This window comes from Aquila chrysaetos, chromosome 25 (genome assembly GCF_900496995.4).
Source record: "Aquila chrysaetos chrysaetos chromosome 25, bAquChr1.4, whole genome shotgun sequence".
Lineage (NCBI taxonomy): Eukaryota > Metazoa > Chordata > Aves > Accipitriformes > Accipitridae > Aquila > Aquila chrysaetos.
In genome coordinates this window covers 10833255-10848795 of record NC_044028.1, presented here as the reverse complement: position 1 = coordinate 10848795, position 15541 = coordinate 10833255, and the positions used below count along the sequence as shown (strand labels likewise).

The window sequence follows — 15541 nt, the reverse complement described above, 5'->3', positions numbered from 1 at the left end:
CAGTTAAAAACAAATCTTCTTTTCTAGGTATTGCCGTGTTTGGCTACTCGATGGTTGTGTCAATAGGGGGAATATTTGCTTCACGACACCTGCACCTTAACCTGCTGCACAACGTCCTCAGGTCTCCAATGAGTTTCTTTGAACGTACACCCAGTGGAAATCTGGTGAACCGTTTCTCTAAGGAGATAGATACCATTGACTCCACCATTCCACCAATCATCAAGATGTTCATGGGCTCGACATTTAATGTGATTGGTGCTTGTATCATCATTCTGCTGGCCACACCTATAGCTGCTGTCATTATTCCACCTCTGGGACTTGTCTACTTGTTTGTCCAGGTAGGGGGATTTACCTGGGGGCACTGGGACCAGCAGTCACTTATCCTCTGTTAGTGAAGACAGTTCTTTTCTGACTCTGCACTGGGATGGATTTTAATGTGTTTGACTTGAGTCATGCTTGACTGACTGTGCTTTGCATGGTTTCTTGATTAGCTGATGTCAGCAGAGCATTTCCTTCCGTTGTCAAGTGTAGAGTGACTTCTGTGCAGAAGGTAATCCTTGAATACCTAAGCAGGCTTTATAAAAATGCCATTAGATTTTGAGACAAATTTTGTATAGCTTGTTGCTCAGAGCCCAAATATGGAAAATGTATGGGCTTTTCTAAAACTAGCTTCCAAACAAAAGAGTAGCCTTTAGAGGGGTATGTGTGCATTGCTGATGTGCCTATTTCATCAGAATATTGTTTACAGAGCAAGAGGAACAATGTCAGCCTTTCAGTCCTGTCTTGTGTAGGCAGAGTGTGATTGCTTCACTCTTGCTTTACTCTTAGAAATCTAGTAGAGCCAGTACAGATCAGAGAGAAGCTAGGTTTTGACTTTGACTCTTGAATTAGTAAATCAATCGGGCTCCATTAGTAAACCTTAAAGGCAGTGATGTGTGTGTTTTATAGTGTTGAACTAAGCTTGCAGAGAAGAGAAAGAGGAGAACGTGGCTATCGCATGAGGTGGTTTGATTGGTGTTTGTTTAAAGGCAGCAGCGTGTATGTATGTGATGGTCTTCAGGCCTAGAAGTGTTGGAGAAGGCTTGTATTCTTATGTGTAAGTTGAATCTCTGTAACTGACAGCCCAAATGGCAGGGAACTCTCTTTATGATTCCCTTCGTCTTTTCAGATGCAGTCTGGATGTAACCATAATTCTCATACTCTGATTTGCAGAGATTTTATGTGGCCACTTCTCGTCAGCTCAAACGCCTTGAGTCTGTCAGTCGTTCTCCTGTATATTCTCACTTCAATGAGACCCTCCTGGGAGTCAGTGTGATTCGAGCCTTTGAGGAGCAGAAACGTTTCATAAAGCAGAATGACATGAAAGTGGATGAAAATCAGAAAGCTTATTATCCAAGCATTGTTGCAAACAGGTAACAGTGGGGTTGAAATATTGAAAGGCAGTTATATAGGGAGGGCATGGTTCTGCTGCCTGTGCTTCTTATAAATCACAGCTCTCAGCATACTTGTCCAGGGTAGGGAAGCCTGTGTGGATATATCTGTTTCACAGATGTTTTGCTTAAACTTCTGTGACAGAATGAAGATTACTTCCGAATTTCTTTTCTTTCTGAAAGTTCCTGCCTTACTTCTGGGTAATTTTTTTTTTTTTTTTTAAAGTTTTGATTCATTGATCCCAATGTTAACCACAACTGCTTTCTGAACTAAGACAGGAATTTATGTACCTGAAAGGTTTATTAATTTTGGATGCCTCTGGGTTTGCATGCTGCTGGAGCAGAATATCAAATACCTTGCAGTTCCTGTGTCACTGGCAGTACACAGGTGCCATATCACTAATCTTTCCAAAAAACAACACGTGTGACAGAACAATTGATTGGCCACATTCCTAATTTTCTGTGGGTGAATTACTGGAAAGATGCATTACATTTTTTCTGTCTTGCAGGTGGCTGGCTGTCCGTCTGGAGTATGTAGGGAACTGTATTGTCCTCTTTGCAGCATTGTTTGCAGTGATGGCACGCAACAAACTCAGCGCAGGACTTGTTGGCCTTTCAGTGTCCTACTCACTGCAGGTAATTTTACCTTTTTTAAAAAAAAAAAAAAAAAAAGCTCTGAATTGTAAGACTGCATCAGAAAGTTAGAACCTTGCTATGGCTTTGGAGGGAAAACGAATATAAGGAACATAGAGAATACTACCTACAAATAGCATCTGGGAAGTTCCTTCTGTGCTTTGCCTGTGTTAGGGGATGTGGCTAAGACAACTCATCCTCTGCATATTAAAGGCATCTGGACTTTTCTCCTATTCAGCACTGATAAGCCAAGATCTCATCTGTGTTCATGCATTCCGTGAACTTGCAGTGCTTTGGTTGTTTTGTGTTTTTTATTTATTGCAGGTAACATATTTGGTGTAAACTGCTTCTAGACTTCTTTTCTTCTTGCAGATTACAGCGTACTTGAACTGGCTAGTTCGTATGTCATCTGAGCTGGAAACCAACATTGTTGCTGTAGAAAGAGTCAAAGAATACGCTGAAATGGAGAAGGAGGTACATTGAGTTGTCCACCACACCTGTAGAAGTCAGTGCCCTGTTCTGAGGTCTCACCCACAGCCTGGCTGAATGGGTTGGGGAGTGCAGCTAGGCATGTCCTTTGAGCTGAGGGATGGGACAGAGCTTAGTACTCTCAGTGCTCTCCCTCTAGGGACAGGCTATATCTTCACGTGTACTTCCTGTGGGTGCGTTTGAGGTGTATCCACTGATATTTACACAGTGTTATTTAGGAAATGTGCTGTTCTGCCATGGGCTAAGCAGTGGAGCTGTACAAATGTTTTGGTTTCCTCAGTGCTTAAACTTTTTTTTTTTTTTTAATTTGTGTTTCACTTTTTGCTCTCAGTGTGGGGAGTAGAGAGGATTTACTTTTTTTGTTTTGATTCATATCACCTAACAATTCATTTCATCTGCAGTTGTACCCCTTTTGGCTACAGAACAGAGTTCCCTATGGCTTCTCTTTGCCACGCCTGTCACTTGAACCTGAGTTGAGTCACTATTTTTGCAGCCAAACCTTATGAGGACCCTTCCTAGAATTTTCTTTTCAGGTTCTCGTAGCAGACCAGTGTTTATACAGTTAAAAGGCTTTCTGTCTGGCACTGGCAGTGAATGCAGTGGGGTGTGTTCTCTCCCCTCCCACCTCTGTGGGAAGCTGAGGCAGCAGCTGTTTACTTTACCAGCCTGTTAATCTTTTAGAGCTTATGTCTCAGTTAAACTGCTTCTAGTTGCATGTCTGGCTTTCCCAATGGTTTCCTTACTGTGGTGGGGGTGTACAAGCAGGTTATCTGAATACATGTTGCGTGTATGATTCTGCCATTTGTAAGAGGAAAGATTATCCAGCAAGTGGTACTTGTGATAGCAAAGCCCTTGGCTACATATACCATTTCATCTGCCTTGGGGCAGCCCTTTCCCTCTCTTCCCATCACCATCACAGTTCCTTTTGCAAATTACAGACTAACAAGGATTTTTCTTAATTGCTTTCCTTGAGTCCTCTGAGCCCGTGTCCAGTTGAAGGAGGAACTGGTCAGATACATTTGTGTGGTTTTTTTCAGGCTGAATGGAGTATTGAACAAACCGCCCCAGCAAGTACCTGGCCCGAGGAAGGAAAGGTTGAGTTTCGAGGCTATGGTTTACGTTACCGGGAAGACTTGGATTTGGTTCTGAAAAACATAAATGTTACCATAAATGGGGGTGAGAAGGTAATAAACCTGAATTTATAATAGACTGGTACTGTTTATAAGTCTGCGTGCATAAGCTGAAGAGAGGTCTATCCCTGTTCTGTAGTGTCTCTTGGGTCCTTAAGAACTAGAAGAGCTTCTGTAGAATCAGTCTTCTTGTAACTGGCAGATGTAGTAGGCTTTTATCCTTTTCGGGGTGTATCCTGCATCATGGGATAAAGATACGCTATTATGTGGGCTTGTGAAGTATCTTTTGGTCTGGTTTTGTAAGGAAGCGAGGTTTACGCTCTCTTCTCTCCCCTTCCCAGGAAATTTTGCTAATTTGTTTGCCATAAGCAAAGAGGAGTACAGGTTGCAGAGCGATTATGTTAATTATAGTCTCAAGAAAATGAGCTACTAAGTAGAGGGGGGGAAGTCCTGGTCTAGTGAGGCAGAAGTTGCAAGGTGAGACTTTCTGCAGGAAAAAAATGGGACTTCAGAGTAGATTCACTGGATCTGGCAAAACTGATGGCGATATGTGTGTGTCTCTCCTATTGCTTCCTCGCACATGTGCTCACATGCATCCCGCCCCAGTCCTATGTGGATTCTCTGGTGTCTAATAAGAGTGTGATCTTGCACGGCAGCATAAAAGGTAGCTGCAAGACAGACCTACTATCCGGCTTCCTTATTTGTGGTATCCAACTAGGCATTTGCTTTTTTCCTGACTGCACGCTTTCTACCTACAAGTATAGGCAGAATACTACCTCAAGAGTGGTTAAGAAAGGGCAGATGGCAAGAGATATATCAACCAACCAAATCTTAGCAATCTTTTCTATTTATTTAAAAAAGAAAAGAATTGGTGGAGACTTCAGTCTAACTGGGAAACAAAACATACAGTATGAAACCGAGTGCTTTTGGTATATTTTTGCTATAAATTCAAACAAGATAAATGTCAAGTCAGCAATTATAACTCTGAAGCGTGAACCAAACAAAGGATTGGGGAAATCTTGGCCTGCTCTACCCAATTCCATCTGCCTTTCTAGGAAAATTGAAAACTGTAATTGGATTGCAAGTTTTGAGACTGCTTTTTGTTCTTATTTTCTTCATATCCAGTGATTTTTTTTTTTTTTTCTTCCCTTTTGATCAGCCTCAATTTATTATGCTGTTTTGGGGTGTTAATAGCCCAGCAAATATGACAACCTTCTGAAAATGTATCAATTTCAAGCAGATGCTTGGAAATGCTGTAACTCTTCCTTGGAGTAAGTTGTTCCTGTATTTCTTCCCAACAGATTGGAATAGTTGGAAGAACGGGAGCTGGAAAATCCTCACTTACTTTAGGTTTGTTTCGGATTAATGAAGCAGCTGAAGGAGAAATTATTATTGATGGAATTAATATTGCAAAGATAGGGCTCCATGACTTGCGGTTCAAGATCACCATCATCCCTCAGGTAGGTGCAAAATCCTGCCATTACCAGAACTCGTTTTGTAACAGTGCTGTTTCTCTAATGTACTAGGGAGAATATATTTATTCCTTTTGTGATCTGTAGCTATGAAATTGAGTCATTTCAGCATGCTCTTTCATGGACTTGAAACCAAGATTTTTTTCCTAGACTGGCTTTGATTTGCTTGTGCTGGGTAACAAGTAGGAGCTTGGCTATGGCCGAGTTGTGGTGTGGAACCAAACCCTTGGCCTTTGGACTCATGGGCCTTGTCAGCACCCCATGCTTATCACTTAAATGCTATAGACAGCTTAGCCTGAGTGGGGAGATCTGATCCCAGCTGAACACCTGATCGGGGTCCCTTAGTTAACTGGGACCATTGCTCTTTTGGCCAGTAGAGGGGAAGTAAAGTCTGAGTATTTCCATTTGTGGAGAGCCCGCAGGGGAGTTTTTCTAGGGATAGGTTTCCGCTTTCATTTTAGGTAGTTCTATTCTTTTTAGAAATGGAATGAAGGTACTGCGTAGTCTAGTTGTGAGGGATTGAGATTTTGTGTTGCTATTTCAGGCTTGATATGCACTCTTCGGGCCTTTGTACAAAGCATTCTGACTTCGGCAGGATCTCGTGAGCGAGGTGTGCAGTACTGTTCACTCACAGAAACAAGTACATAGTCATCCCAGTCTAGCCCAGCAGCTGTGGGTTTGATAGTCGAAAAACGTTTGGAAATATGGATTTACAAGCACTGGACTTGCAGTCTCAAGTCGTCTTATTCTTACCACGTAGCCTTTATTGACTGCCTGTTCTTACTCAAAGTAAGACCATAAAATGTGGTTATATAAATCACCATTGCAGCACACTGGCAAAAACAAGTGAGCACACTCTAGAAGGTTTTCTGCACCACTTCTTTTGGAAATCTGGGGGGACTTTGCTTTGTTCTTTTGATCACTTTGCATCAGTCTGACACTACTAGGTCAACAGTATTTCCAAAGTAGTATTTCTCCATGTCCAAGAAAAAAATGCATTCATTTCACTAATACTGCAGCTGAAGACTTTTGAAATATTTACAGATGGTGTAATTCCCTAAGAAGTGGAAAGTTGACCTAGTAGTCCCTGCTGACAAGGTTGGCCAGGGAGTGCCTGTTCTTTAACTTAGTAGCCCAGTAAAAAAGTTGGCTGGTTGTGATTTCTTTTGTTTTGGGTTTTGTTTTTGTTTTTTTTTTTTTTTTTCCCTGGATTCATGAGTTACTGACTCATGGAAAGGTCTGGAGTGCCAGAGTCTGCAGAGGTCAGGCCCCCAAGAGGCATAAGGAATAAGGGTGAGGGAGAATAACTTGCTGTTGGAAAAAGTGAGGTCTCACTCCTAAACTCAGTAGGTTAGCTTGCTTGCAGCTACATCTGGACATGTTGTTTTCCTTTCACTATCTAAGAAGTATTTTTGGAGCACTTGCCATGTTCTGTGTACATTGTCAATTACCTCTTTCTATGACTAGGATCCAATATTGTTTTCTGGCTCTTTGCGTATGAATCTTGATCCTTTTGACCAACACTCTGATGAAGACATTTGGAGGTCTTTGGAATTGGCTCACCTGAAAAACTTTGTATCGTCCCTTCCTGATAAACTTAATCATGAGTGTGCTGAAGGTGGTGAGAACCTCAGGTATGTCAAAAAACCGTGCTTGCGAATATTGCCTTAAGAACTGAGTGAGAACTGAGAGAGGTGTGTGCATGCCCTTCCATCTGCAACTAGACTTTCCACTTCCAGAAACCTTGCAGCTCACTTGGGATAGTATGTATCTAGACCTTAGCAATAGCAGTGCAGTGTGGGGCTCCTCCCCCTCACCCTGTATGAGAATCTGGGGAGGGAGTTGGGGAATTCTTAATGCATGACCAGGCAATCAACCAACTAGGTTTTATTCAACGTGTTTTAAACTCTCAAGTTTGGGAATTTAAAGTAATTTAAGAAATACTCGGAATGCTGCAAGGTTTGACATCTTGGGCAGTCTTGGAAAGGATTTCAGTAGCAGCAGCCTGCTATTTATAGTGGATGCTCTGAACTTACCATGGCTTTTGCCCAACAGATGCAGTTTTTCTGAGGAAGTTGTTAGCTTGCTTTTTGCACTGTAACAGGGATATATGTTTGGTCTGTAGAAACCATGTAAAATCCAGTCCTCAACACTGCATTGATTCAGTGAATCAGCCTGATGCAGTTATGCTGAAACTATTTGTAATGTATTCTCTTATTACACTGCCAGGACTTCACTGTGAGGGGATGTAGTTTCAGATGCTGTTAGATACTCTGCAGTGAAGTATTAGGACCAGCCTTATCTATTTTGCTGGATTCTTGGCACCTATACTTTAGAACAAGGAATTGCTAGGCTTCAAAATGAATACTGCAAACTTGTTCTGACTTCTTTTCTCCACCCTCCCATCCCATCTGCGTAGTGTGGGACAGCGCCAGCTGGTGTGCCTGGCACGAGCTCTGCTCAGGAAGTCGAAAATACTGGTTCTAGATGAAGCCACAGCTGCTGTTGATCTTGAAACAGATAAGCTTATACAGTCAACAATAAAGTCTCAGTTTGAAGAATGTACTGTATTAACTATAGCACATCGTCTGAACACAATAATGGACTACACAAGGTAAAGTAATACCACTTTTATCTTGAAGAATGGCATGTGTGACTTGCATTGTGCTCTATTTAGATGAGCATCTTTGTGTTAGCTAAATGTTTACCAGTGCATTTTTAGCCACCTCTCCACAGAGCTGCTGGAATACCTGTTTTGATGGGTGGTGTGTGTGTGTTCTGGCTTGCAGTGGCTGTGCTTGGCCTGGAGAGCTCCTCTGATCCCTCTGTTGCACTGCTGTTGTGCCATTCCTGCCCAGGCAAACTGGGAAGGGGAGGGAGGCGAGGGTAGGAGTCTATTCCTGGGCCTTGCCTTAATTTAGGCACAGCTGGAAGAGGCATCAGAGCTTTAGGGAGCTCATACCCTAAACTAGGCACAGACAGCATAAGGAATCAAAGGGGGAGGTCCTGTGCTTGTTGGAGGTTTATTTGATGCTTCTCTTTCCGTCACTTTTGGTTATAGTTCATACAGCCTCCCTCACCTTCAGCTGCCTTGCTAAGGTGTGGTTGAGGGCAGAGTTGTTGTCTCATAATTTCAGTTTTAAGCTCTCCTGTCCTTTTTATCACAGAATGGCAGAGAGCAAAGTGACCAGTGACAAGATTTTTGTGTACTTTTGTAGACCTCCCTTTGTGCTGTCAATAGTGAAAGATAAGAAACAGGAGCACTGTCTGTGCCAGGCCCAGCACCAGCAGTAGTGTCACCAGATGAACACCCAGTTCAGTCACGGCAGTGGGTAACACCATGCAGCAGCACCTGCTAAGGGCTTAGCAAGCATCTCTGCAGTGCCTGGCCAATTAGTGGTGGTAGCTGAAGGCAGTGTTTTAACTGTGAGCTGACTTTACTGACTGCTGTAACTTCTTTGTAAACTTCCTAATTGCAGTTGCACGTTTGTTTTGCATAAGCTATGTATGCATTTGTATTTCGTCAGCAAAAGCTGTGTAACAGCAGCTGATGTGGTGCAGTATTATGGGAAAGTTATCCCGGATCTTGGAAGGTCTTAGGGGCCCTCACCTTGACAAGAAGTGCTGCCATCTAGTTTCTGGCTGGCTCAAAGCACAGTCAAAAGTCTCATAGCTACCTGCAAATGACTGGGTAAACATGCTACATAGAAAATAGACCAGACAGACCATCTGCAATGAGGTCAGGAAGGACAGAGTTGAGAACCTCTGTCCATTCATACAGTCTGGACTGTCTTCACTTGCATATAATGGCTATGCTACAGTCAGTTTCTGTCTGTACATATGTATCTGTGTTCATTGGCTTTCTGTATCTTCTTGTGACCATGTTTTTTTTCCTTGTTTTACAGAGTTTTAGTCCTGGACAGAGGAGAAGTGGTGGAGTGTGGTAGCCCAGACCACCTACTTCAGGAAAAAGGCATTTTCTATAGCATGGCCAAAGATTCAGGCTTGGTGTAGCATTTGAACTCGGTTAGTTCCTGTGGGAAAGAGGGAGGTGATACAGTCAGAGAACTGTAACTTCCCCTGAGCTGGTGTGAACTGTACAGTTCAGTTTCAGACCTAGTGAAAGCAGACAGAGCATGGCGATGGAAGTAACGTAAAAATGCAATTTTTTTCTTTTTTTATTCTCCTTAGTATTGATTTTTAGCCAGCTTTAGGAGAAGTACATACACTGTGCAAAACAATCCAGAGACTTTTAATTTTTGCCTGAAACCTGTCATTATATGCTCAAATGTAAGGTGGAGTGATTAATCAGAGAAGTTCAGAAAAGCTTTTTCTTTTCATCTGCTCTTATGTTCTGAAGTTCCCCCCCCCCTTTTTTTTTTGTTTAAAACATTTTTGCAAATGCTAGTTATTTGCTTGTTTGCTGATTCCTCATTTGATGAGCCACCTATTGTGGGATGCACTTGGAACATTTTGTGGCATATAGTACTATAGTCCAAAGATTATTCTTCTTGTGAAATAACATGTGTGCCAGGCTTTCTCATTATGGCATTTACTGTACTTGGTTAATGCTTTTATGCATTGTCCTAAAGGTTTCATGTGTTTACAGTGTATAGCAGCAAGTTCACTATAATATGTCAGTAGTACTGATGTGAAAAAGCACGGTCAACTTCAAAGCAGTATTTAAGCATGTCTAGAATGACAATCACTCCAAAACCAAATGCGTGCAGCAGTTGGTGTGTTGCGGTATGCAGTACCTGATCTTACACCCAGTTCACTCAGGAATTCTGACTTGGGTGGCGAATCCTGGTGATGCCTGTGGGAACTAGGCTGAGAAGTGAGGATTTGCCTGAGTGGAGGTTGCAGGCTTGGCGTGATATGGATTGTAATACCCTTGGCTTTGGCAGTTCTGTGCTTTAATAGAAGCTCTGCCACATCCAGGACCATTAGCCTTATATCGAAGAAACATGCCCTTCATGCTGCTGCTGTTGACTCTTAAATTTTGTGGGAAACTTCTGTTACAGTAACACCTTCTTTTTTTTAAAGTTGTGTGTCAGAGGGGTCTAACAATTCAGTTAGCAATGGAGTCTGGTTTTTGAGATCTATGTTGAATGTTCAGTTTTCTGTGGGAAGAAAAAAGTTACTTTTCTCATGTTCTGATTAGTCTTTTTTTAAAGGAAAATGCTGGAAGAAGGCAAACTAAGTCAGATGGACCCAAATACTCAGCACTCTGAGAATGTGGACTTCGGTGAATGATATTGCTGACCTTAATACTAGACAATTGTCTTCTTTAGAGTAAAACTATTTATTTTTTTGTAAATTATGACTCTCTGAAATTGAATAGACTGAAATTTTCTTTGGTATTTTTTGTAATGACTATACAAATATTTGCAAAGAACTTGAAGTAAAAAAATTGTTTGAAAGATAGCATGATGTGTCATTTCTTGCGTTGTATTTGACAAAGGGTTAGCTTCGGCAGTTCAGGTTTTTGCCTTGAAAATAGAAATTACTGGTACTGCTTAGACTAGCCAGGCTGCTAGGCCTGATGTCTGGGGAGTGTTAGGGCAGATAAGAAACCTTGAATGCAAATAACTGTGTGTTGTGGTAGGGCTGGATCACATCTCATGGTTTCTCTTGTAATTGGAGTGCTGCAGTTTGTTGAGCAGACCAGGTAATAACGATGGATCAGTAGAACAGGATTCTGTGGTGCTGTGGACCTTGTCATACCTGTGGTGTCCATGGCCTATGCCCGCCACATTTCCTGGGCAGCTTGGTGTTAACTTCCTCTGTGGAAATGGAATAGGAAAGGGGTGATTTGGGAGTTTGGGGAGGAGCGGAGGTTTTGGTTTTTCAAATCACCTAACGTTTACACAGCATTGTGATGGACAGAAGGGTGGAAAGATTGGAGCAAATGGTTAGTAAGGAACGGAGTATAGAGCAGAGAAATGAGCTTGTCAGGTAAGGTGCGTGGCTGGTGTTGTTTTACGCAGCTGCATTAAAATGGAGACAGATCTATTTGCAGAGGAGACCCAGAGGAGGAACTGTGAATACCACCATGCGACCTTACCCACTTGGGGACAGTCATCCTCCAAGAACGCTTTGTGATCCTTCCCCTTCCACTCCTTCCTGGGAGAGCCCTGGGAAGGAGAGGGGAGAGGGGCCACTGGCATTGGACAACGAGACAGTAAAGCTCCGCTGTGTTCTCGCTTTGCCTGTGCAAACTAGTTACCACCAACACGTTCTCCACAGCGTTGCCTTGAGGAAGGACCAGGAAGGAATTCAGACATGATTTCAAATACCTTTGAAAAGCCTTGTGGGTTTAGTGCAGCTTGTTATTGAGATGGGGACTCAGCAAGTACTCTGCAGGTTTGGGATTGAACTCAAAGGAGGTTGTATTGCTAGAGTTTTTACTTCGGGGAAACTGATTTCAGATTTGAGGAAAGGATGCTTTCCATTGCATACTGATTAACAGATGTTAACAAGCCTTGACATATCCATGTGAGTAAGTCCTTTGAAAACAATGGAACTGCACTTAGGAGCATGGTTTGTTTGAAATGCAGAACTTGCAGAATTATGCTTCCACTGTGCAAAATGTTTGCAGTGGAGTTGTCTGTGCAGGAATGATTTAAACTGCATTTGCAATCTCAAACTGGGTACACTGCAAAGTGTCACTGGATGTTCTCCGTCCTGTTCACGGGGTGTTTGTGATCATTTGGGGAACTGCATGTCCAAAATGCTGTATTTTGCAGGATAACCTTATAAATAGTGCAGCAAGGGATCAGAAGACTGCTCTTTGTGTGTGCTTCAGTCTTGTTCTTTTTCAATCATGTGGTTATTAATATGCATCATTGTGTTTTCCCAGTTCTATATATTTATACTCTTTCTAGTACAAACCGTTCTGCCCCAGCTCTGGAGTAGACACTCTTTTCTGTTTGCCCTAAGTACCTGTCAGTGCTTTGTGCTGTTGCTGCATTGATTCATGATCCTGATTTCCAATGTGTGTCCTCATAAAAATGATGAATATCTTGTCTGGATTTAACTTGAACAAAATTGTATTATGCATTATGAGGATCAGTCTGAACTAACCTTTACTGCATACAGAGCTAGCTGAACAAATGCAGGTTTCTTCCCACAGAACCTGTGTGTAAGAGCAGTGTCATAGAGGCGCTTTGGGGTACCTTGAGGTAGGAGCAGTGTAGCTGTGAGATCCTGTTTCAGCTAGGAAAGAGAGGGCCATATGCTGATCCCTGCATACAGTGTTACTGGGACCAACTGCAGAAAATGATAGAACTTGCTGCAAGGTAAGCTATTAGAATCTGGCACTAAAACCAGCTGATTTTCTTTATTTAATCTGGTTTCATTTCTGTGCGTGTTGTTTGGACCTAATGCTTATTTAGTACTTGGGACACTGTCAGCATTCTTGGGTAAGTGGAACCTGGCCTGACAGCATGTGACCTGCAGTACAAGAGAGTGTTGCCATCCAGCAGGGATCAGTAGTATCACAGCCCAGGGTGATGAGCCTTCCCTCCAGCTGTTGGGGGGCGGGGGGCAGCACTACTAAATTCAGGGGTGTGACACTGAATTCCAGCAGCTGAGCTCAGAGTCACGTAGCAGACACCTATTTTCTTTGAGTGCCCTGATGTCGCATATTTTCCTTTACGCAGCAAAGCTAATGCCAGCTCTGAAAGACAGCATCTGGGACGGGGTGGGAACTGTACTGGGAGCGTGTACGGCAACGAGCAGCTTAGTCCTTGGGAAGGATGTGAGCTGGACACCTTCATCTAGCTGCTGCAGAGCAGGGTTTCCCTGAAGTGTATTGCTGTGACATGGCCTGAGTTCATCCTGTTCTCATCCCCCAGGTCCCCTCCTGGTGAAGAGGTAATTATCTGCCCACCAGCAGGCTCTTCATAGCTGGTAGTCTTGTGCTTCTGTAGGTGGGTAGGTTCTCACTTCCTACGGAGCATGTGGAAGCCTAGCTCCATGGTTTTTTGGTTTGTTGTGTTTTTTGTTTGTTTTTTTTTTTTTTTTTTTTTTTTAATAAAGATGGCACAATTAATTTCATTTAGATCAGCAGAAAAAATGGAAACCTTATTTAGCTGCACTGCTGGCTATTTTTGTGTATTTTGTGGAAAAATTTGCCAAATACCTGTCAGGCCTGAAAGTAAAGTGGCCAGACTTAGCATCCTTGGTCTTATCTAGAGAAAGGCTGTGCCTCTCCCCAGTTCATTCCATGTTCTTTGCACTATGGACCATTTCTTCTAGTCTTTGAAAAGACCCTTATCTTTAAAAGTAAAGCTCTTTCTCTCAGAACCATTTTGTTCTGATCTGTTCCTTAAAATGTTAAGGATCTGTGAAACCAGTTCAGATCCTGCTGTGCTGTTTCTTCCATCTTACAGCAGTCGTGTGTGCCACTGCAGCCCATGTGAAGATAGTGGTGGTGGTGTTAACAATAATAAACATTAACATTTATTATAAGCATGTTAATAGTTATAAAAGAGTAAAAGAAAATGTTGAATTTACTGTATCAGATATCAGTGCGTGTAGATATATCCTGGCTGACATTATTTGCTGCACCATGGAAGATATTTCACATCTAGAAGAGCTGATTCTGCTGAGAAAACAGCTCAGGATTTTCAGGAGACCTGCACATAACATCCTAGTTCTTCATGTGTGTGAACACAGCTGCTTCTGTAAAACTGTTCCCAGTCTTGAGACATCTCTGAAGATATCCTTTAGTGGTTCAACCGCAATGTAGCACAGAAAGAGTTGCGCTCTGGGTCACTGATGCCTTTAGCATTTTGGTGTTCCTGTGCATCTTGCGACCATCTAGGGAACTACGAGTGCATGAACTTGGTGTAAATGAGTGCACACCACCTTCATTCTTATTTTCTAGCTTTAGCAATTTTGGTATTACTTTAAACTTGGAATCATGCGACAAGAATCTTTTAGGTCGTTTTTCTCTCCTACGTATGCTGTGTTTTCACTTTGAGATAGCCTTAAATGAGGAGGAAAAAGGAAAGAGAAAAAAAAATCAACTTGGAATTGAAAGCCCTAACTCTTGATGTCCAGATTGGACAGACAACTGGAACAGTGAAAGTGCTAATTAAGCTCTTGACTTAACTTCATAGGATTGCATGGGAGTCCTATACTGGCTCAACTGGCAGAGCAGGTGGCCTGCGTGGAGTGAGTGGCTTTCTGAGGATGAAAGGCTGCCACGGGTAGGTGCTCTGGCCGGGCTGGGCTGTCTCCCAGGGGCTGTATAGCCGTGATGCTTGCTGGCTCCCAAACCCCCTGGTCTGGGTTCTGCCTCCATCTGGTGGCCTGGCCTGGCCTGGCCATCCAGCCGCAGCCTGCCTCGGGTGGGAACACAGCTCAGCCTGCCTGGCCGAAAGAGTGGTTGGAAATACGGGTTCTCCCACAGAAACGTGGGGGCATCATGTGTTGTTGCTGTGGTCTAGGTAAAAACTTGTTTTTTCTCTGAAGTCCCTACTGGACCTAAAGTAAAACACTTGTTTTGCTCCGAAGAGAAAATAGAGTTGGAAAGCCACTGAGATGTCAATAAACCCTCTTTAGATTAGTGGGTTTTATTTGGACTTTGAGTGCGTAGCTACTGCTGAGCTAAACACAACTGCTCTGTGTATGTTGCACTTATGCTACACAATAGCTATTAAAAATTAATGCTGCAAAAGTGTAGACATGGCAAGTCCAGGTGCTCCTCTTGATCAGCTCTAGACATGCAGATTACTGGAGGTGTTGGACAGACTTTTATTTTTTAATATTTAAAACTTCTTCAGAGCAACTTACAAAATAGGCTATTAGCATAGTTCTGAGCCTGCTGTAGTCACCTGTGCTAATTGCATAATTCAGTCAAATAGTCTAATCTAGAAAGAAGTACCTCTGCAAAGAGCCAGCAGACCTGTTCTTTTAAACACCGCTTGCTGTTCCTTACACCAGATTTTGAGAGGATGGAATCTTCAAGCATTAAGTCCTTTATATATTTTGCTTTAGCCAACTTCCAGACAACTTCCTTTTGATGACTATTACCGTGTTTTTGAGACTTGAGCTCCTGATTTGTCACTTACAGTACCACGTGGATGTAAAGTTGGGGACTCCATCTCATCTGAAAAACGGGGGGTTTGTCACATGTAATTTTGGGAATGCCTTTTCTTTTGTCCTTTCAGCACAGCTTGATGTGTGAAAGCTGATGGTATTTTTGTTTGCTCTTACTTTGTGCAAGCCAACAGCAAAACTGTGCCCTTTCAAAGACTACCAGTGTCAAAGTATGTTTTGATTATTTTCTCTTTCTGTTGCCTTCTCTCTTCATTACCAATTTAGGAACGGAAAGCAAGCATTTAAAAGATGTTTATATCAGAGATTATGGTATGCT

At 42.5% G+C, this 15541-nt stretch overlaps 1 protein-coding gene across 10 annotated transcripts in view; it reads left to right on the top strand.

The window, feature by feature from the left end:
* The window catches only part of LOC115335745 (multidrug resistance-associated protein 1), a 65503-nt gene that overhangs the window by 48432 nt on the left and 1530 nt on the right, over positions 1 to 15541 (top strand). For 6 of the 10 annotated variants that reach the window (XM_041120223.1, XM_041120221.1, XM_041120224.1 and 3 more), the window contains 9 exons: positions 28 to 338; positions 1213 to 1412; positions 1940 to 2066; positions 2436 to 2537; positions 3590 to 3736; positions 4984 to 5142; positions 6622 to 6788; positions 7574 to 7768; positions 9060 to 10581. In XM_041120223.1, coding sequence (XP_040976157.1) covers positions 28 to 338; positions 1213 to 1412; positions 1940 to 2066; positions 2436 to 2537; positions 3590 to 3736; positions 4984 to 5142; positions 6622 to 6788; positions 7574 to 7768; positions 9060 to 9168 — 1517 coding nt within the window. In that variant the 3' untranslated portion in view covers positions 9169 to 10581. Of the gene's footprint in view, positions 1 to 27; positions 339 to 1212; positions 1413 to 1939; positions 2067 to 2416; positions 2538 to 3589; positions 3737 to 4983; positions 5143 to 6621; positions 6789 to 7573; positions 7769 to 9059; positions 10582 to 15541 lie in introns of those variants that run through there. The other 4 variants (XM_041120222.1, XM_030001883.2, XM_041120229.1 and 1 more) reach the window with 4 other exon arrangements.